The sequence below is a fragment of the Schistocerca piceifrons genome, chromosome 1 (genome assembly GCF_021461385.2).
Source record: "Schistocerca piceifrons isolate TAMUIC-IGC-003096 chromosome 1, iqSchPice1.1, whole genome shotgun sequence".
Classification (NCBI taxonomy): domain Eukaryota; kingdom Metazoa; phylum Arthropoda; class Insecta; order Orthoptera; family Acrididae; genus Schistocerca; species Schistocerca piceifrons.
Window position 1 is genome coordinate 1,253,625,749 of NC_060138.1, and position 20,870 is coordinate 1,253,646,618.

General features: G+C 43.2%; 1 protein-coding gene across 3 annotated transcripts; it reads left to right on the plus strand.

Annotated features, from left to right (window-relative positions):
• The first annotated feature begins 828 nt into the window (after positions 1-828).
• On the plus strand, positions 829-20,870 carry LOC124803294 (D-aminoacyl-tRNA deacylase 1-like). 3 transcript variants are annotated; one of them, XR_007017209.1, is made up of 5 exons: positions 829-1,151; positions 2,681-2,771; positions 2,860-3,095; positions 3,276-3,481; positions 20,683-20,870. XR_007017209.1 is itself a non-coding variant. In XM_047264480.1 (4 exons), exons 1-4 carry the CDS (start codon positions 1,109-1,111, stop codon positions 20,790-20,792), a joined length of 480 nt encoding a protein of 159 aa, XP_047120436.1. In that variant the 5' UTR covers positions 831-1,108; the 3' UTR covers positions 20,793-20,870. The 3 variants fall into 3 exon arrangements, 2 of the variants coding, with proteins under 2 accessions (XP_047120436.1, XP_047120444.1); XM_047264480.1 differs by lacking the exon at positions 3,276-3,481 and having other exon boundaries at positions 831-1,151; XM_047264488.1 differs by lacking the exons at positions 829-1,151; positions 3,276-3,481 and adding an exon at positions 1,219-2,358.

Consider the following 20,870-nt stretch of genomic DNA (forward strand, 5'->3'; position numbering starts at 1 on the left):
GAAACGACCATAACGAATATATATCCTGCATATGAATACAAAGTTTACACAATGCTTGATGTTACAAGTCACGAAATTTATACCACTCGCTGTTTTGGTTATATAGATTAATTTTATTTATCCAAAAATCTTTTAAGATTGTAGGATACGTCATTGGTTTGAAAACATAGCGCGCGCGATTGTTCCCGCGCGCAAACACACACACACACACACACACACACACACGCGCGCGCGCACACACGCACACACACACACACACACACACACACACACACACACACACAAACACACTGCTGCAGAAAATAAAACATAGGTTGCTGTTCTTGTAGTTCCGGAAGCTGCGGAAGTGTATGTGCCGACCACTGTTTCCATTTTTTTTTCTTTCAGGAATAAAATGATACACTGAAATCTAATGCAGTACAGCAGCAATTACTCGACGATAACTGCGACAGAATGCTCGTGATTCGAAATGCTGTCACCAGGAAGAAAGGGTGGAAGGAAACTGGCGTAACAAACTAAAACCAAATTGAACTTTTTGTGGCATGACAAAAGTTTCGTCTCTTAGTCGCGCCACTAAATACTAGGAGTTCACAGACGCATCTGCGTAATGCCACTAGCTATGGCTTTTGTTGCGTGTGTGAGCCTGACTTGGAACTCAAAATAAGCTAAGCGCTATATAGGCTAAAATGCGCCATCCCAAAATTACAAGGCATGAGCTGCAGACAGTTATTCTCGTTCTGCGCTTTCGAATGTTCACTCCATAGCTAATTATACTGCACGAACGTCGTCACAGACATGCATAATTTATGTCTGTGGATAGGCTTTGCACTTCTGATATACTGATATTCTGTGGTTGTTGCTCAACAAAGCAGACGACATTCAACGAAATGGTATACTAGCAAATGAATGCATGTCGCGCGGAAAGTACTTGTCTGGTCATTTCAGCTCTTTGGTATCTGAACAAAAATTACATCATTTGGAAAGCCGGGTTCACTTTTTCATGGGAGCGAGTAACAAAAGTGTACGAATATTGTACTCATCCCATCGAATAATCTGACAGAGCAATTAACGCGACTTTTTTTTATATGGTCGCTCGGCCTTGTTAATTATGAAGGCTGTCATCCAGAGAGTATTAAAAGCAAGTGTAACAGGTACATTATGTAAATAATCCGTTGTGAAATCAACTTGTAAAGAATATTATTTATCGACAAGGGAAGTTTGTAACAATATTGTCACACATCAACTAGAGTAACAACATGCAAACGCACATCAGTTAACTGTTTTGTTTAACTCTAATTAAAAATTTGGCATATTTTAAGACCACCTAAACAGCATTCAAATATTAAGTATGTAGCCCTTATATTACTGTTACCTGTAGACATAAACCTCTGGGATAATTGTAAAATGCAGTGGTATATAGAAAATGATTAAAACTGATTGAAATTTTATACATTTATCGAACTTTTTTTTCCCCCTCCATGTCAGATGAGATGCCATTAGTTTCGAGCATTTTGCTGGGAATCCAATTAGTAGGAAGTATGGGAGGCATGCCTTAATGACTGCAGTTCCTAATGTATGGAATTAGACTCTCTCCCTCAAATGTTGGTTGTGGTGACAAACTGATCTGTAGTGCAGCCTGAGGTCGAGGTTAGGTTGAAAGGTGACAATTTGGTTAATTGGTGAAGACAACAAATGTGAAAACAAAATGAGGGTGGTTGTAACAAACTGAAGATTGTGTAGCTTAGTGTTTATGTCTGAGACACATTGAAACATACAACGTGGGTGAAGGTTTATTTTGCATGAAATGATTTGGTCTATGTTAAGAGTGTTTGGGTCAGTCTGAAGAATAAATCACTGCTTCAGTTATGAGTTGTCTGCTGTTCACAAGTGTTAGAATTGTTCAGCTGTGAAAACTGTCCTAAGCTTGATTCTGGAAAAAGAATTAGCGAGTGCTACTGTGTTGGGAAGTGATGCATAGCATGTGCTAAGCACCATGGTCTGTTGAGACATAAGCTCCAATTACAATGGGTCTTCACACTGCACATGCATTCAGAACGTTGCACAGCACACTTCATATCTGCTCCTTTTGTGGAAAAAAGATGTGCACTTTTAAGAGGATGGGACAAACAACATACAATTTATGCTGTCAAGCTCTAAATCTCCTGGCCAAGTCTGTCAGAAGATGTGGTTCTTGTTAGGTACATACAAGATATGTGTAGGTGGCAATTTATTTGGTTTCCAACTGAGCAACATATTTTGATCCTCTGTGACATCAGGTGGATGAAATTGACCTCACTTTCACAACATGAAGTCCAGTTCCTGTACAATATACTATGTTTGTGATTGCTTGTGATGCAGGTAGGTGGATTGAACTCACTACTGACATGTATATTTAAAGGCTATTGAAGCTCATATGCTTAGTTACATATTGGAGGAAGACTGTGAATAAGAGATTAAATTGTCTCAGTTTATGGTTTAGCAATGTTTCTTTTTTAACCTTCCATGTGGATAATTCTGTAAATATTTATCATCCCCCTATATCATTTCCCATTTTTCCCTGGAAGCCTAGTTCTCTGATTAATTAATCTGTTCGATTGTAGATGTGCTGTACTATCCAGATCCAGTATTGTAATTAAAATTTGTTTGTTTTATTTTCCACAAAAAAACTTTTATGTTTCAGTTGATGGAGAGGTTATCAGCTCCATAGGAAAAGGATTATGTGTTCTTGTCGGAATTTCAAGAGATGACACAGAGGCAGATATGGAGTACCTGTGAGTAATTTCTCTCTGCAGCTGGAAAACATATTATTTGCCAGTTGAAGAATCAACTGTAGAAGTAACATTCATTTTTAATTTACAGAGCTCGTAAACTCTTAAATCTTCGAATATTTGAAGATGACAATGGAAAGAGGTGGAATCTAAGTGTAAGAGATAAAAACTTAGAAATCCTGTGTGTCAGTCAGTTCACACTGTATCATGTACTAAAAGGTAACAAACTAGACTTCCACTGTGCAATGCCTGCAGAGAGCTCAGAGGAATTTTATAACCAATTTCTTAAACTGCTGAGAACTCAGTACAAGGATGATTTTGTAAAAGGTGAATAACTTTGCCATTTTCCAGAGACGGGGGGGGGGGGGGGGGGGGGGGGGGTGAGAGAGAGAGAGAGAGAGAGGCAGGCTGCATCTGCATTCGATTTATACATCTACAATGAAATTCATCAACAGTTGAGTGAGATGTAGTGATGGTGTCATAGATGTGTGTGATATGCATTCGCAGATACAACAGTTCAAAGAAGGTAGAACATCGTGTGACAGTAAAAAAAGACAATCTTGGTCTCACACTAGCCAAGCTGATGACATGATCAAGCCAATGGACAAAGTTGTTTTGGAGGATTGCCGAATCAGTGCAGAACAAATCGCCTTCAGTGTTGGCATTTCCATGGGGTCTGTGCGCACAGTGTTGGATGAAGACCTGAAAATGTGGTAAGTGTCATCCGTGTTGGGTGCCACTAAAGCACCAGTCAGTTGAATGAAAGGGCAAACATTTACTGGGGCAGAGATGGCATAATTTTTACTCATTGCATTCCAAAGAGCACTAAGGTGACAGTTGCATCCTACCGGGATGTTTTGAAGCAACAGCTCCTACCAGCAGTGCATGAAAAAGGCTGGAAAGGGCTACTTGTGTGCGCTTTCACAAAGACAATGCAGCAGTGCATCGGGTGAATGTGAAGTTGTAGTTTCTTTGCAACAGAAACTTTGAAGTGATTTCTCATGCTCCTTACTCTCCTGACATGGTTTCTAGTGACTTTTGGCTGTTTCCAACCATTAAAAACACTTTTAATAGTCACACATTCACTAGCTGTGCCACTGTTTCTTCAGAGATTTTCCAGTGGTCACACCAGACTCCTAAAGAAGTGCTTGCAGCAACTGTGGATCATGGTGTCAACATTGTGAAAAATGTGTACGGCTATAGGGAGATTACGTAGAGAAGTGACACAAGTTTCACAGTTTCTGTATCATTAATTTGTGTGTGTGTGTGGGGGGGGGGGGGGAGGAGGAATCAGAGGTATTATAACTTGAATACACCCTCATATTCTACCTATAGTACTAATTGTATGTGGCTCAATGGGCGAGTGCAGGTCTGTCAATTGGACACCACTTCGGTGAATTGCATGTCTCTGATTACATCAGCTATCCATCCAGAGAAAGGGGATATACCCCAGTTATCCATGGAATGGGGACCAACGGTTCAATAAGGAATCCAAACATATCATTCCTGGCAACTCCTCACATCATTGAGAGGTGAAGGCTAGATTAAAGGCAGACTGATACTTCCCAGCATTCAATTCTGTGATGTTTCAGTTTTACGGCATGCGCTTTACCGCTAGACCACCAGGCTTAATGTATTCTTAACAATGAGCCACAGTCTCTCTCTTGCCTTGCCTGCAACTGAGCCTATGTGACTGTTTTCTTTCGCATTCCTAAAAGTTGTTGCACCCAGGTATTTAACTGGGTTTATAGTTTCAAACTGTGACTCATTGCTACTGTAATTATATGATACAGTTTTTCATTTTGTGGAGTGCAAGATTTTACATCCCTAAACATTTAAAGCAAGTTGCCAATCTTAACACCACTTTGAAATCTTATCAAGAGCTGACTGAATATTTGTGCAGCTTTATTCAGATAGTAATTCATTACAGATAAATGCATCGTCTGCATGAAGTTTCATCTGCGAGGCCATTAGTTTACAATATGAACAGCATGGATCCAAACTCACTTCGCTGGGTCATACCTAAAATTAGTTCTACATCTGTTGATGACTTTTCATCCTAGATAACATCCCTCATCGAGGATAACCTTTCAGCTTTGACCTGTGACCTCATCAAAATGGAGGACACCCCTATTCAGAGCTTGATTTGTGGAGGGGAAAAAAAAGGTTCCAGTACTGTGACCTTCCAGTTGTTTCTTCTTGAAATTCTGACATATTAAAACACCCTGGTCGGAGTGGGTGGCATCGGGGCAGATGATCTGCACTGAAGCGGATGAAGTCTCAATCTGGTGGTCAAATGACCGCCAACGTCTCTAAGCGTGGTAAGGTAGACTTTAACACTGTGACATATCACCCCAAATCATTCCCTTCCCTAGCCACGCCCTGGGAGGGATGTAGGGCTGCGGACAGACAGGAGCCGTATTCCCCGCGATACCTTGTATGCAGCAGAACCAATGGAGATTCGTTTTTGGGGACTAAGCCTCTCTTATTTGTGAACAATCTCGAAGATAAGTTTGGGGAAGTGGCGTCTCTTTCCAAAATGAGGAGCAGGGCCATCCTGATACAAGCAGCTTCATCTGCACAGTCACGGGCATTACTCGCCTGTGAGAAGCTCGGTGACATACCTGTTAATGTCACTCCCCATAAGTCCCTAAATTTGGTCCAGGGGATTATCTTTCATAAAGATCTTCTGCTACAGTCTGATGACGAGCTACAGGAGAATCTGGCATGACGAGGTGTACACTTTGTCCGTCGTGCCTTTTGGGGGCCCAAGGTTAATAGGATCGCTACCGGTGCTTTCATCCTGGCCTTTGAGGGCGACTGCTTGCCCGAGAAGGTCAAGGCCATGATCTACCACTGCGATGTCAAGCCCTATGTCCCGCCCCCTGTGCGATGCTTCCAGTGCTGGAAGTTCGGACACATGTCCTCCAGATGCACTGCGAGCCCCACGTGTCGAGATTGTGGATGACCTTTGCATCCCAATGCTCCATGTGCTCCACCTCCCACCTGCGTTAACTGTGGGAGCATCATTCTCCCTGCTCGCCAGACTGTGCAGTCTACCAGCGAGAGCGGAAGATACAAGAAATTAAGACCCTGGACCGTTTAACTTACCAAGAGGCAAAGAAGAAGCTAGAACGACTCAACCCCACACCTATGTTGAGGAGTTATGCTGCTGTCACATTGCCGCCACCAGTGCCTGCAGACTCCTTTCTCAGTTGGCCCACAGAACAGTCAAGTTACGCCTGCCCCACCGCTGGTAGGGGCCGCTCTATCTTCCACTACTCAGCAGGAGAAGCAACAGCCTCCTCCGGCCTCACTCGTTCGGAAGGGGTCCCTTGGGGGAGACCCTTCCAAAGACTTTACCAGTGTCTCACAAGACACTAGCTGGTGGCTGAGGAAACCACCAGCTGCTGGTCGAAGGGCTTCATGCTCTTCCTCTGTTCCTGACAATACGTCAGGGAAGCCCTCCCAGCATGCGAACTCTCCTCCCAAAGACAAGAGAGAGAAGAGGAAGCTCTCTAAGAAGAATAAGGACCCAGTGGTTCCCGTGCCACCGCTTCCTGTAAGCTCAGCCTCTGAGAATGAGGTCGAGTTCTTTGCTTCCCCTGGTGACCTGGATCTCGCCGTCTCCTCAGAAACGATGGACGTTGCGACATCAGTCCCTCAGTCGGTGGCAGCATGTGACCCTGCGAAGTAATTTGCCTTTTCAGTGCCTTCATGCCCTTACAGGACATGCTTTGTACAATCCTCCAGTGGAATTGTGGCGGTTATTTTAGCCATCTGCCTGAGTTACGTCAGCTTCTAAGCATGACACCTGCTTTCTGCATTGCCCTCCAGGAAACCTGTTTCCCGGCAATGCGGACCCCTGTCCTTCCTGTATACAGGGGCTATTACTGTAACCGTAGCGTTTACAATAATGTGTCAGGTAGAGCCTGCGTGTATGTCCTTAACTCTGTATATAGTGCTCCTGTGCCCCTTCACACATCATTGGAAGCTGTGGCTGTCAGGGTAAGGACTACCCAGGACATAGACACTGCAGACAGTTATCTCCCTCCAGGTGGTCCAGTCCCCCTGACCGAATTGGCTGCACTTGTCACTCAACTCCCCACGCCTTTTCTTCTCCTGGGAGACTTTAACGCCCACAATCCCCTGTGGGGTGGAACGAAGATTACTGGCCGAGGCAGAGATGTCGAGAATCTCATCTCCCAACTCGGCCTCTGCCTCTTAAACACTGCCGTCGCCACACATTTCAGTGTGGCGCATGGTATGTTCGTGGCCATAGATCTGTCGTTGTGCAGCCCAGGGCTTGTACCATCAGTCCACTGTAGAGTCCATGACGACTTGTGTGGTAGTGACCATTTTCCCACCTTCCTTTCACTACCCCAGCATCGCTCCCCCGAACGTTTGCCCCGATGGGTTTAGCAAGGCAAACTGGGAAGTGTTCTCCTCTGCTGCCACTGTTGAATCTCTCCCCCACGGTAACATCTATGTGGTGGTTGAGACACTGACTACAGCGATTGTTTCTGCTACAGAACGTACCAATCCTGGTTCGTTGGGGTGCCCCCAGCAAAAGTCAGTGCCTTGGTGGTCGCCAGAGGTCACTGAAGCCATTAAAGAGCGTCTGCAGACTCTTCAGCGCCATAAGCAGCACCCGTCTTTGGAGAACCTCATTTTATTCAAACGTATCCGTGCTCAGGTCCGGAGGCTCATCAAAAGGCAAAAACAGGAGTGCTGGGAGAGGTACGTTTCCACCATTGGTTCCCGTACTTCACCCTCCCAGGTGTGGATGAATATTCGGCGCCTCTTCGGATTGCAGCACTCTACAGGTGTCCCAGGGCCTTCCATCCACGGGGCGCTATGCACCGATGCTGATGCAATCGCTGAGCATTTCGCTCATCACTATGTTCGGGCCTCTGCGTCGGGGAATTACCTACCCGTGTTTCGTGCGCTGAAACGCAGGGAGGAAGGCAAACAACTTTCTTTTGCTTCTCGCCACCCTGAGGCGTATAATGCCCCGTTTAGTTCGTGGGAACTCCAAAGCGCCCTGGCACGGTGCCCTGATACAGTCTCTGGGCCAGGTGGCATCCACAATCAGATGCCCAAACACCTGTCCCCAGACTGTCAGCAATGTGTTCTTGCCCTCTTCAACCACATATGGGGCAATGGTGTCTTTCCGTCACAGTGGCGAGAAAGTACCATCATTCAGGTGCTGAAGCCTAGTAAGGACCTGCTTAATGTGGATAGCTATCAGCCCATCAGCTTAACAAACACTCTGTGCAAGCTACTAGAACATGTGGTGAGTCGACGGCTGTGTTGGCTCCTCGAGTCTCGGGGTCTCCTGGCTCCGTGCCAGAGCGGCTTCCGTCCAGGCCGTTCCACCGCCGATACTTTGGTCTTCCTCGAGTCTGCAATCCGCACTGCTTTTTCCAGGTGCCAACACCTTGTCTCCATCTTTTTCGACCTCTCCAGAGCATATGAGATGACTTGGCGGCACCATATTCTTGCCACGTTGCACGGGTGGGGTCTCCGGGGCTCTCTCCCCATTTTTATTCAGAATTTTTTATCTGTTCGGACATTCCGCATTTTACTTGGCACATCCCATAGTTCCCTTCATGTCCAGGAAAATGGCGTACCACAGGGCTCTGTATTGAGCGTGCCACTTTTCCTTGTGGCCATTAATGGCCTTGCAGCAGCAGTAGGGTCGTCCGTCTCACGCACGTTATATGCTGACGATTTCTGCATCTTTTTCAGCTCCTCCACCATTAGTGTTGCAGAACGTAGGTTGCAGGGAGCCATGCGCAGGCGTGGGCCCTAGCCCATGGGTTTCACTTTGACTCGATTATGGGAGTGTGGCGTATGGCTCAGCGTCGCCCTCAGCATTGCAACTGCTGGACCCCGTTCACCACTGTGGGGTTCGAAAGGCGATGGGAGCATTCCGCACCAGCCCTGTTAATAGCGTACTTGCTGAGGCTGGGGTTCCTCCACTTCGCGTCCGGCATCAACAACTCTTAGCTGACTATGCTGCACACGTCCGTTGTTCGCCCCGTCACCCTAACTACTGTCTCCTTTTCACTAATGTGGCAGTCCATATCCCACACCGGCGGCCACAATCAGGACATACAATTGGGATCCGTGTTTGGTCACTCCTTAGTGACCTCGAATCTTTGCCTCTTCCATCTGCTTTCCAGGTCCACCCACATATACAACCTTGGTGTATTCATTGGCCACAGCTTCGGCTGGACCTCTCACGATGGTAAAAAGATTCAGTTCCTCCTGCAGTCTTGCGCCACCAGTTTCTTGCTCTCCTAGATGCATCCCGTGACTCGGAGGTTATCTATAACGATGGCTCGATGGTTGATGGCCGTGTGGGGTACACTTACGCTCATGCGGACTATGTAGACCAGCGCTCCTTGCCGGAAGGCTGCAGTGTTTACACCGCAGAGCTAACAGCCAGTTTTCGTGCCCTTGAGCATATTCGTACCAGCACTGGAGAGTCCTTCGTCATTTGCGGTGACTCTCTCAGTAGTCTGCAGGCTCCTGACCAATGCTACCCACGCCATCCCATTGTTGTTGCCATCCAGGAGTCCGTTCACGCTATTGAACTGTGTGGATGTTCAGTGGTGTTCATATGGTTCATATGGACCCCGGGACACATTGGGAAAGCGGGAAACGAACTCGACGACAAGTTAGCCAAAGAGGCTACCCGCAAGCTGACGCTAGAGATCGGCCTACCAGCAGCTGATCTCCGAAAGGTGTTGCGCCATTGGGTCTTTGGGATGTGGGGAGACGAATGGCACACTCTGTCTGCACCCAACAAGCTGCGGTGAGTAAAGCAGACCACGACTGTGTGGGGATCCTCCATGCGGACCTCTCGCAGGGATTCTGGTGTTGTCTGTAGGCTCCGCATTGGTCACTCTTGGCTGACGCATGGTCATGACCCCCGTCATTGTCGCTGTGGTGCAAACATGACGGTGGCCCATATGTTGTTGGAATACCCTCTTTTAACTACCCTCAGGCGAAATTTTAATCTCCTGGGTGATTTATCATCTCTTTTAGGTGACAATGTCTCTATGACAGATCATGGTTTATAGGTCCATCTAATTTTATTGTGTCACCCTCATTTGTGCTGTTATTTTACTTCGTTTTGTGTTGTAATTCAACTCCACCCTAATCTTTTAGGCTGAAGGTTTTAACATGTTGCAGAGTGGCTGGCTCATCCTTTTATTTTTGTGATCAGCCAGCCACGGTCCTCTGATGTACAGTTTTAATTCTTCCTGCCTTTCTTCTATAAGTTGTTTTTGTTGCTGTGCTCCATTTTCTATGTTGCCTTACCATTGACCTTGGGGCTTTTCTGCCCCCGGAATTATTATTTTAGTGCTTAGCCTGACTGGTGGATGGTTTCAATATGCTCTGTGTGTTTATGAAACAAGGGACCAATGACCTTAGTAGTTTGGTCCCTTTAATCTTCAAACCAACCAACCAACCATTAGCATTTCTGTTCAATACACATGATCAGATCTGTACATGGTTATTAGAGCCATGGTTACATTTTTAATGGCAGGGTTCCCTACAGAATTGGCTCAAACAGAACATAAATACCTTGGTGCCAGACTTATACAAGCCTTTGTAACAGATCATATTAAATCCACAATAGGTTCATACACTGTTGGGAGCAAGCTTGGCAACAGCTAGTAGAATTGTAAAGGTGAGATGAGGAGGACAGTTGGTGCAATAACATTCACCAATTCAAAGAAAGTCAGCTTACTGCACCTCGGGGTAACACTATCCAACTCACAGTGTTCCTCCTTGAAAATGGCTTAGACCCTGATGCTAGACGATTCTTTGTAGGCCACTGTCATGTTTGCCTTGCTGATATTTCCATTTTGAAGAACAATCAGTTGACAACAACTGGTTAAATAAATACCAAGAAAGGAAGAAAAACCATCCTGCTTAGTAGACACAGTAAAATATTTCTGATTAACTGTGCAATCAACAACAAAGATTCATCTTTGAGATTGAAAAAGGGAATAAAATTCCAGGAGATTGTACAATAGACTTTCGTAATATATGTGGCGAGCAAGGTTGTGAATGACTGGAAGAGACACTAGGGTTCAATATGTGTTGTTGTTGTGGTCTTCAGTTCTGAGACTGGTTTGATGCAGCTCTCCATGCTACTCTATCCTGTGCAAGCTTTTTCATCTCCCAGTACCTACTGCAACCTACATCCTTCTGAATCTGCTTAGTGTATTCATCTCTTGGTCTCCCTCTACGATTTTTACCCTCCACGCTGCCCTCCAATACTAAATTGGTGATCCCTTGATGCCTCAGAACATGTCCTACCAACTTCAATACTTCCTCATTAGTTATATGATCTACCCATCTAATCTTCAGCATTCTTCTGTAGCACCACATTTCGAAAGCTTCTATTCTCTTCTTGTCCAAACTATTTATCGTCCATGTTTCACTTCCATACATGGCTACACTCCATACGAATACTTTCAGAAATGACTTCCTGACACTTAAATCTATACTGGATGTTAACAAATTTCTCTTCTTCAGAGACGCTTTCCTTGCCATTGCCAGCCTACATTTTATATCCTCTCTACTTCGACCATCATCAGTTATTTTGCTCCCCAAATAGCAAAACTCCTTTACTACTTTAAGTGCCTCATTTCCTAATCTAATTCCCTCAGCATCACCCGACTTAATTAGACTACATTCCATTATCCTCATTTTGCTTTTGTTGATGTTCATCTTATATCCTCCTTTCAAGACACTGTCCATTCCATTCAACTGCTCTTCCAAGTCCTATGCTGTCTCTGACAGAATTACAATGTCATCGGCGAACCTCAAAGTTTTTATTTCTTCTCCATGAATTTTAGTACCTACTCCGAATTTTTCTTTTGTTTCCTTTACTGCTTGCTCAATATACAGATTGAATAACATCGGGGAGAGGCTACAACCCTGTCTTACTCCCTTCCCAACCACTGCTTCCCTTTCATGTCCCTCGACTCTTATAACTGCCATCTGGTTTCTGTACAAATTGTAAATAGCCTTTCGCTCCCTGTATTTTACTCCTGCCACCTTTAGAATTTGAAAGAGAGTATTCCAGTCAACATTGTCAAAAGCTTTCTCTAAGTCTACAAATGCTAGAAACGTAGGTTTGCCTTTCCTTAATCTTTCTTCTAAGATAAGTCGTAAGGTCAGTATTGCCTCACGTGTTCCAGTGTTTCTACGGAATCCAAACTGATCTTCCCCGAGGTTGGCTTCTACTAGTTTTTCCATTCGTCTGTAAAGAATTCGTGTTAGTATTTTGCAGCTGTGACTTATTAAGCTGATAGTTCGGTAATTTTCACATCTGTCAACACCTGCTTTCTTTGGGATTGGAATTATTATATTCTTCTTGAAGTCTGAGGGTATTTCGCCTGTTTCATACATCTTGCTCACCAGATGGTAGAGTTTTGTCAGGACTGGCTCTCCCACGGCCGTCAGTAGTTCCAATGGAATATTGTCTACTCCGGGAGCCTTGTTTCGACTCAGGTCTTTCAGTGCTCTGTCAAACTCTTCACGCAGTATCATATCTCCCATTTCATCTTCACCTACATCCTCTTCCATTTCCATAATATTTTCCTCAAGTACATCGCCCTTGTATAGACCCTCTATATACTCCTTCCACCTTTCTGCTTTCCCTTCTTTGCTTAGAACTGGGTTTCCATCTGAGCTCCTGATATTCATACAAGTCGATCTCTTATCTCTAAAGGTCTCTTTAATTTTCCTGTAGGCGGTATCTATCTTACCCCTAGTGAGATAGGCCTCTACATCCTTACATTTGTCCTCTAGCCATCCCTGCTTAGCCATTTTGCACTTCCTGTCGATCTCATTTTTGAGACGTTTGTATTCCTTTTTGCCTGTTTCACTTACTGCATTTTTATATTTTCTCCTTTCATCAATTAAATTCAATATTTCTTCTGTTACCCAAGGATTTCTACTAGCCCTCGTCTTTTTACCTACTTGATCCTCTGCTGCCTTCACTACTTCATCCCTCAAAGCTACCCATTCTTCTTCTACTGTATTTATTTCCCCCATTCCTGTCAGTTGCTCCCTTATGCTCTCCCTGAATCTCTGTACAACCTCTGGTTCTTTTAGTTTATCCAGGTCCCATCTCCTTAAATTCCCACCTTTTTGCAGTTTCTTCAGTTTTAATCTACAGGTCATAACCAATAGATTGTGGTCAGAGTCCACATCTGCCCCTGAAAATGTCTTACAATTTAAAACCTGGTTCCTAAATCTCTGTCTTACCATTATATAATCTATCTGATACCTTTTAGTATCGCCAGGGTTCTTCCATGTATACAACCTTCTTTCATGATTCTTAAACCAAGTGTTAGTTATGATTATGTTGTGCTCTGTGCAAAATTCGACCAGGCGGCTTCCTCTTTCATTTCTGTCCCCCAATCCATATTCACCTACTATGTTTCCTTCTCTCCCTTTTCCTACACTCGAATTCCAGCCACCCATGACTATTAAATTTTCGTCTCCCTTCACAATCTGAATAATTTCTTTTATTTCATCATACATTTCTTCAATTTCTTCGTCATCTGCAGAGCTAGTTGGCATATAAACTTGTACTACTGTAGTAGGCGTGGGCTTCGTATCTATCTTGGCCACAATAATGCGTTCACTATGCTGTTTGTAGTAGCTTACCCGCATTCCTATTTTCCTATTCATTATTAAACCTACTCCTGCATTACCCCTATTTGATTTTGTGTTTATAACCCTGTAGTCACCTGACCAGAAGTCTTGTTCCTCCTGCCACCGAACTTCACTAATTCCCACTATGTCTAACTTCAACCTATCCATTTCCCTTTTTAAATTTTCTAACCTGCCTGCCCGATTAAGGGATCTGACATTCCACGCTCCGATCCGTAGAACGCCAGTTTTCTTTCTCCTGATAACGACATCCTCTTGAGTAGTCCCCGCCCGGAGATCCGAATGGGGGACTATTTTACCTCCGGAATATTTTACCCAAGAGGACGCCATCATCATGTAATCATACAGTAAAGCTGCATGCCCTCGGGAAAAATTACGGCTGTAGTTTCCCCTTGCTTTCAGCCGTTCGCAGTACCAGCACAGCAAGGCCGTTTTGGTTATTGTTACAAGGCCAGATCAGTCAATCATCCAGACTGTTGCCCTTGCAACTACTGAAAAGGCTGCTGCCCCTCTTCAGGAACCACACGTTTGTCTGGCCTCTCAACAGATACCCCTCCGTTGTGGTTGCACCTACGGTACGGCTATCTGTATCGCTGAGGCACGCAAGCCTCCCCACCAACGGCAAGGTCCATGGTTCATGGGGGGGAGGGTTCAATATGACTCCTAGAAAATTGCTGCTGGAGAATGCATTCAACTCGGTGATCGTTTTTACCAAATCATAGGACAACAGAGAGAAGTCTGAAATAGCCTTCTGTATTGTCTCCCTAAGTTGTTTCACCAAGAAAGATGGTACTATTGGTTATTATTTTCAATTGTGGCACAAAGGCCAAAATGACAGGTATTGAGATAGGTGAACATGGGTAAGAAATAAAATCAATTTGTCAGCAAGGGAAATGCAACTAGACATAATGAGACTTAAGAAAGTTGTCCACAAAGTAAGTTCTATTTCTATCCGCAGCAGCGCTATGATCGCAGTTCCGAGCATGAGCAGCAGTTACTCTGACTCAAGGAGAAGACATGTTTACCATTTTCAGATCACTGCTGCCAACTTGTGCATTTTAGTGCTTCTTTGTAATGTCAGCCGTAATGGAAAATGCCACCATGTGTGGAATCAGATCTGTGAGTCATTTCCTTAATGCAAAGAAAGTTAAACCAAAGCAAATTCATTGGCAAATCTGCAAGGTTTAAGGACAAAATGCTATGAGTGATTCAATGGTTTGAAGATGGGTCAGACAGTTCAATGAAGGACTTGATCAAGTGCACGATGAAGAATGAAGTGGACGCCCATCTGTGGTTACTGATGAACTGGTTCACACAATTGAAGAGAAGATTAAGCACAATTGAAGAGGAGATTAAGCACAACCGTAAGTTTACACTTAGTGCCCTTGCTATGGAAGTTCCGCAAATCTCATGATCACTAATTCATGAAATTGTTACTGAAAAACTGAAATTTCAAAAACTTTGCTCACGTTGGGTCCCCAGAATTCTTACTGAACAACACAAAAAACAATGGATGGGCAGTGCCCTTGCTATGGAAGTACTGCAAATCTCATGATCACTAATTCATGAAATTGTTACTGAAAAACTGAAATTTTGAAAACTTTGCTCACGTTGGGTTCCCAAAATTCTTACTGAACAACACAAGAAACAACGGATGGGCAGTGCACTTCAGTTTTTCTACAGTGAAGAAGGCGATGGTTTTCTTTCTTGGATAGTCACTGGGGATGAAACTTGGGTATCGTACAACACCCCTGGAACAAAATGGCAATCAATGGAATGGAGGCACACATCATCCCCAATGAAGATTAAGCCTAAGCAAATCTTGACACCTCGAAAAGTCATGTGCACCGTTTTTTGGACAGGAAAGGGGCATTCTGCTGATTGATTTCTTACCACGAGGCCAAACAGTCAATGCACATGGTTACTGCGAGACCATTAAGAAATTGTGCTGCGCAATACAGAACAAGTGCCGAGGATTACTGTCAAAAGGTGTTGCTTTTTCACAATAATGTTTGACCTCACATGGCAATGTGATCAAACAACTCTTACGGGAATTTCACTGGGATGCGTTTGATAATCCTCTGTACGTCCCAGACCACTCTCCTAGTGACTTTTGTCTCTTCTTACACCTAAAAATCTGTCCTTGGTGGTCAACAATTCAATGATGATGACGAGCTGAAAGAACATGTTACCACATGGTTGAATACATATGCAGCAGATTCTATGAAGAAGGCATACAAAACTGGGGAAGAAGGACTTGCTGGTAAGATTACATATAAACCTGTGACAAGTGTCTACAAAATTTTGGAAGCTGTGTATAAAAGTATTTAACATTTGTAGATTTTTATACAACAAATATTTTTTCTGTATCTGTACATGTTTGTTTTATACAAACGAAATGGAACTTACTTTGTGGACCTACCTTGTATATTGCAACAACATTCTGTTGTTGTGTTATGGACACACTTAAAGCTGTATCCAGAGGGCAGTAAACAGCAGCACCCAGGGTGATATGATGTTTCTAGTCCTTCAAAAGTTGATTAGTTAGGCATTGGTGGCTAGTGAATGAAATACTAGCTTATGGAATATTAGATCAGCTTGTGATTGAATTGAGGAATTCTTAAGTTCAGCTGTCCCAAGGAGAGTATTATAAGGTGATTACTATTCATGATAACTGTGAATTATCTTATAAGACAACAATGGAAGCTTTGTGATTCTACAATTGTATCACATTGCTAGTAGCAAACTACGGGAAGATGGGCAATGCGTCAACACATGCTGCAGTAGTTGGCACTCGCAGTAGTTAAATGTCAAAGAATATGTGGTCAGAGTGATTTAAAGTGGAATAACCATAGAAGCGGTTATAGAAAAGGAGATGGCAAGAGTGAAATTCATCAGGAGAATTTAATGAAATGTAATTACATTGTAAAGATTGCATGTATGATTCTCTTTCAACCGAGTCTTGAGTATTGCTTATGTGACACACTTACAAGCTATGTTTATTAAAGGAGATGGAAAAGTTCACAAGAAGAGTACTTCATTTCATCACAGTCCCTTCTACCAAGCATGAGAGCATAAGAGAGATGCATACCAAACTACAGTAGTAAATGCTGCTGGAGATGATGTTCATCATAGTCATCTGGAATACCATTTCCTCTCATATATCTTGTGTAATGACAACGACAGTAAAATCAGAGAATTTCAGGTTTATATGTAATCTTACCAGCAAGTCCTTCTTCCCAAATACCATTTGTGAATAAAAGAGGAAAGGGGACAAATGTTACGGAGAGTACCCTACACTGTATACCTTAAGATGGCTAGTAGATGTAATCATTTTTGTTAATTAAAGACAGGAGATCATCATAAAGTTCTGTGACCATGATATGCACTTTTACAAAAATGATCCTGAATTGCTGCTGCTATAGATGCAACTCAAAATTCATCAGAAGAGGAGAAGTAGTTATTTTCCTTAGGTATGATGATGGCAGCCTGCCCCGAAAAATGTTATCCACGAAGAAATAGAGCGTGAGCTACAAAGACAGTTCTCTTGTTTGTGGTTGTTCTCGTGGTCTTCAGTCCAGAGACTGGTTTGATGTAGCTCTCCATGCTACTCTATCCTGTGCAAGCTTCTTCATGTCCCATTACCTACTGCATCCTACAGCCTTCTGAATCTGCTTGTGTGTTCATCTCTTGATCTTCCTCTACGATTTTTGCCCTCCACACTGCCCTGTAATACTAACCTGGTGATCCCTTGGTGCCTCAAGAACATGTCCTATGAACCGATCCCTTCTGCTAGTCAAGTTGTGCCACAAATTTCTCTTCTCCCCAATTCTATTCAGTACCTCCTCGTTAGTTATGTGATCTACCCATCTAATCTTCAGCATTCTTCTGTAGCACCACATTTCTAAGGCTTCTATTCTCTTCTTGTCCAAACTATTTATCGTCCATGTTTAACATCCATACATGGCTAAACTCCATACAAATACTTTTAGAAAACACTTCCGGACACTTAAATCTATACTCGATGTTAACAGATTTCTCTTATTCAGAAACGCTTTCCTTGCCATTGCCAGTATACATTTTATATCTTCTCTACTTCGACCATCATCAGTTATTTTGCTCCTCAAATAGCAAAACTCCTTTACTACTTTAAGCGTCTCATTGCCTAATCTAATCCCCTCAGCATCACCTGATTTAATTCGAATACATTCCATTATCCTTGTTTTGCTTTTGTTGATGTTCATTTCAAGACATTGTCCATCCCGTTCAACTGCTCTTCCATGTCCTTTGCTGTCTCTGTCAAAATTACAATGTCATCAGCAAACCTCAGAGTTTTCATTTCTTCTCCATGGATTTTAATTCCTACTTTTAATTCCTACTCTGAATTTTTCTTTTGTTTCCATTACTGCTTACTCAATATACAGATTGAATAACATCGGTGAAAGGCTGCAACCCTGTCTCACTCCCTTCCCAACCACTGCTTCCCTTTCATGCCCCTTGACTCTTATGACTGCCATCTGTTTTCTGTACAAATTGTAACTAGACTTTCGTTCCCTGTATTTGACCCTTGGCACCTTCAGAATCTGAAAGAGAGTATTCCAGTCAACATTGTCAAAAGCTTTCTCTATGTCTACAAATAGTAGAAATGTAGGTTTGCCTTTCCTTAATCTATCTTCTAAGACTAGTTGTTACATGTTCCAACATTTCTACGGAATCAAAACTGATCTGCCCCAAGGTCAGCTTCTACCAGTTTTTCCATTTGCCTGTAAAGAATTTGTGTTAGTATTTTGCAGCCGTGACTTATTAAACCGATACCTCGGTAATTTTCACACCTGTCAACACCTGCTTTCTTTGGGATTGGAATTATTATATTCTTCTTGAAGTCTGAGGGTATTTCGCTTGTCTCATACATCTAGCTCACCAGATGGTAGAGTTTTGTCAGTGCTGGGTCTGCCAAGGCTGTCAGTGGTTCTAATGGAATGTTGTCTACACCCGGGGCTTTGTTTCGAATTAGGTCTTTCAGTGCTCTGTTAAACTCTTCACGCAGTATCATATCTCCCATTTCATCTACATCCTCTTCCATTTCCATAATATTGTCCTCAAGTACATTGCCCTTGTATAGACCCTCTATGCACTCCTTCCACCTTTCAACTTTCCCTTCTTTGCTTAGAACTGGTTTTCCATCTGAGCTCTTGATATTCATACAAAAAGGTTGTCTTTTCTCCAAAGGTCTCTCTAATTTTCTTGTAGGCAGTACCTAGCTTACCTCTAGTGATGTATGTCTCTACATCCTTACATTTGTCCTCTAGCCATCCGTGCTTAGCCATCTTGCACTTGATCTCATTTTTGAGACATTTGTCTGCTTCATTTACTGCATTTTTATATTTTCTCTATTTGTCAATTAAATTCAATATTTCTTCTGTTACCCACGGATTTCTACTAGCCCTCGTCTTTTTACCTAATTGATCCTTTGCTGCCTTCACTATTTCATACTTCAAAGCTACCCATTCTTCTACTGTATTTCTTTCCCCCGTTCTTGTCAATCGTACCCTAATGCTCGCTTTTGTACTCTCTACAACCTCTGGTTCTTTCAATTTACCCAGTTCCCATCTCCTTAAATTCCCACCTTTTTTCCAGTCTCTTCAGTTTTAATCTACAGTTCCTCACCAATAGATTGTGGTCACAATCCCTATCTGCCTTTGGAAATGTCTTACAATTTGAAACCTGTTTCCTGAATCTCTGTCTTACCGTTATATAATCTATCTGAAACCTTCCAATGTCTCCAGGCATCTTTCATGAGCCTTGAGCCATGAGCCTGTACGAAATTCTACCAGGTGGCTTCCTCTTTCATTCCTTCCACCATTCCATATTCACCTACTACTTTTCCTTCTATCGAATTCCACTCCCCCATGACTATTAAATTTTTGTCTCTCTTCACTATCTGAATAATTTCTTTGATTTCATCATACATTTCATCAATCTCTTTGCCATCTGCAGAGCTAGTTGGCAGATGAACTTGTACTACTGTGGTAGATGAGGGCATTGTGTCAATCTTGGCTACAATAATGTGTTCACTGTGCTGTTAGTAGTAGCTTACCCACACTTGTATTTTTTATTCTTTAATAAACCTACACCTGCGTTATCCATATTTGATTTTGTATTTATAATCCTGTATTCATGTAACCAGAAGTCTTGTTCCTCCTGCCACTGAAATTCACTAATTCCCACTATATCTAACTGTAACCTACCCATTTCTCTTTTTAAATTTTCTAATCTACCTGCCCGATTAAGGGATCTGACATTCCACACTCCGATACGTAGAACACCAGTTTTCTTTCTCCTGATAATTACGTCCTTGTGAATAGTCCCTGCCCGGAGGTCCGAATGGGCGACTATTTTACCTCCGGAATATGTTACCCAAGAGGATGCTATCATCATTTAACCATACAGTAAAGCTGCATGCCCTTGGGAAAAATTATGGCTGTAGTTTGCCTTCGCTTTCAGCTGTTTGCAATGCCAGCACAGCAGGGCCATTTCAGTTGATGTTACAAGGCCAGATCAATCAATCATCCAGACAGTTTTCTTGTAAGCAATCATTTTTATCAGATGCTGTGGGAAGAATGAGGAGGAGGAGGAGATTAGTGTTTAACGTCCCGTCGACAACGGGGTCATTAGAGACGGAGCACAAGCTCTGATTAGGGAAGGATGGGGAAGGAAATCGGCCATGCCCTTTCGAAGGAACCATCCCGGCATTTGCCTGAAGTGATCTAGGGAAATCACGGAAAACCTAAATCAGGATGGCTGGACGCGGGATTGAACCGTCGTCCTCCCGAATGCGAGTCCAGTGTGCTAACCACTGCGCCACCTCGCTCGGTCGGGAAGAATGAGTTTGTATGCTGTCTAGTCCAACCAGTCAAGCCACAGTGACGTGAGGAGAGCGCGCGCATGCGCTGCCCGCCCCCCCCCCCCCCTCTCTCTCTCTCTCTCTCTCTCTCTCTCTCTCTCTCTCTCTCTCTCTCTCTCTCTGTGTGTGTGTGTGTGTGTGTGTGTGTGTGTATGTGTGTGTGTGTGTGTTTTAAATAAAAGCTGAGTTACTATATTGTGGTTTACGTATATGTGCCAAACCTCCATTGCACTGTACGTCAGTAAGTTGTTGTATGCTGAAAATTTAAGTTATTTAACTTTTACTGGTTTGCTGTTTCAGATGGAAAGTTTGGTGCTTACATGACCGTGAACATTGAGAATGATGGACCTGTAACAGTCGAACTTGAATCTCCCTCAAAGAAAAGTAAAGAGGGTGATGGACAAAACTAATTTTAAATTGGATTGTTATTCTTATTTCTGTAATTTAAGAATAAATTTCTGAAATGGAGATTACATAAAATATGGAAA

Coding starts and splice junctions, on each gene's coding strand:
- LOC124803294 (XM_047264480.1), top strand. CDS start 1,109: ATGAAGGCTGTCATCCAGAGAGTATTAAAAGCAAGTGTAACAG. Junction 1,152..2,680: donor ATTAAAAGCAAGTGTAACAG/GTACATTATGTA, acceptor TTTATGTTTCAG/TTGATGGAGAGGTTATCAGC. Junction 3,096..20,682: donor CAAGGATGATTTTGTAAAAG/GTGAATAACTTT, acceptor TTGCTGTTTCAG/ATGGAAAGTTTGGTGCTTAC.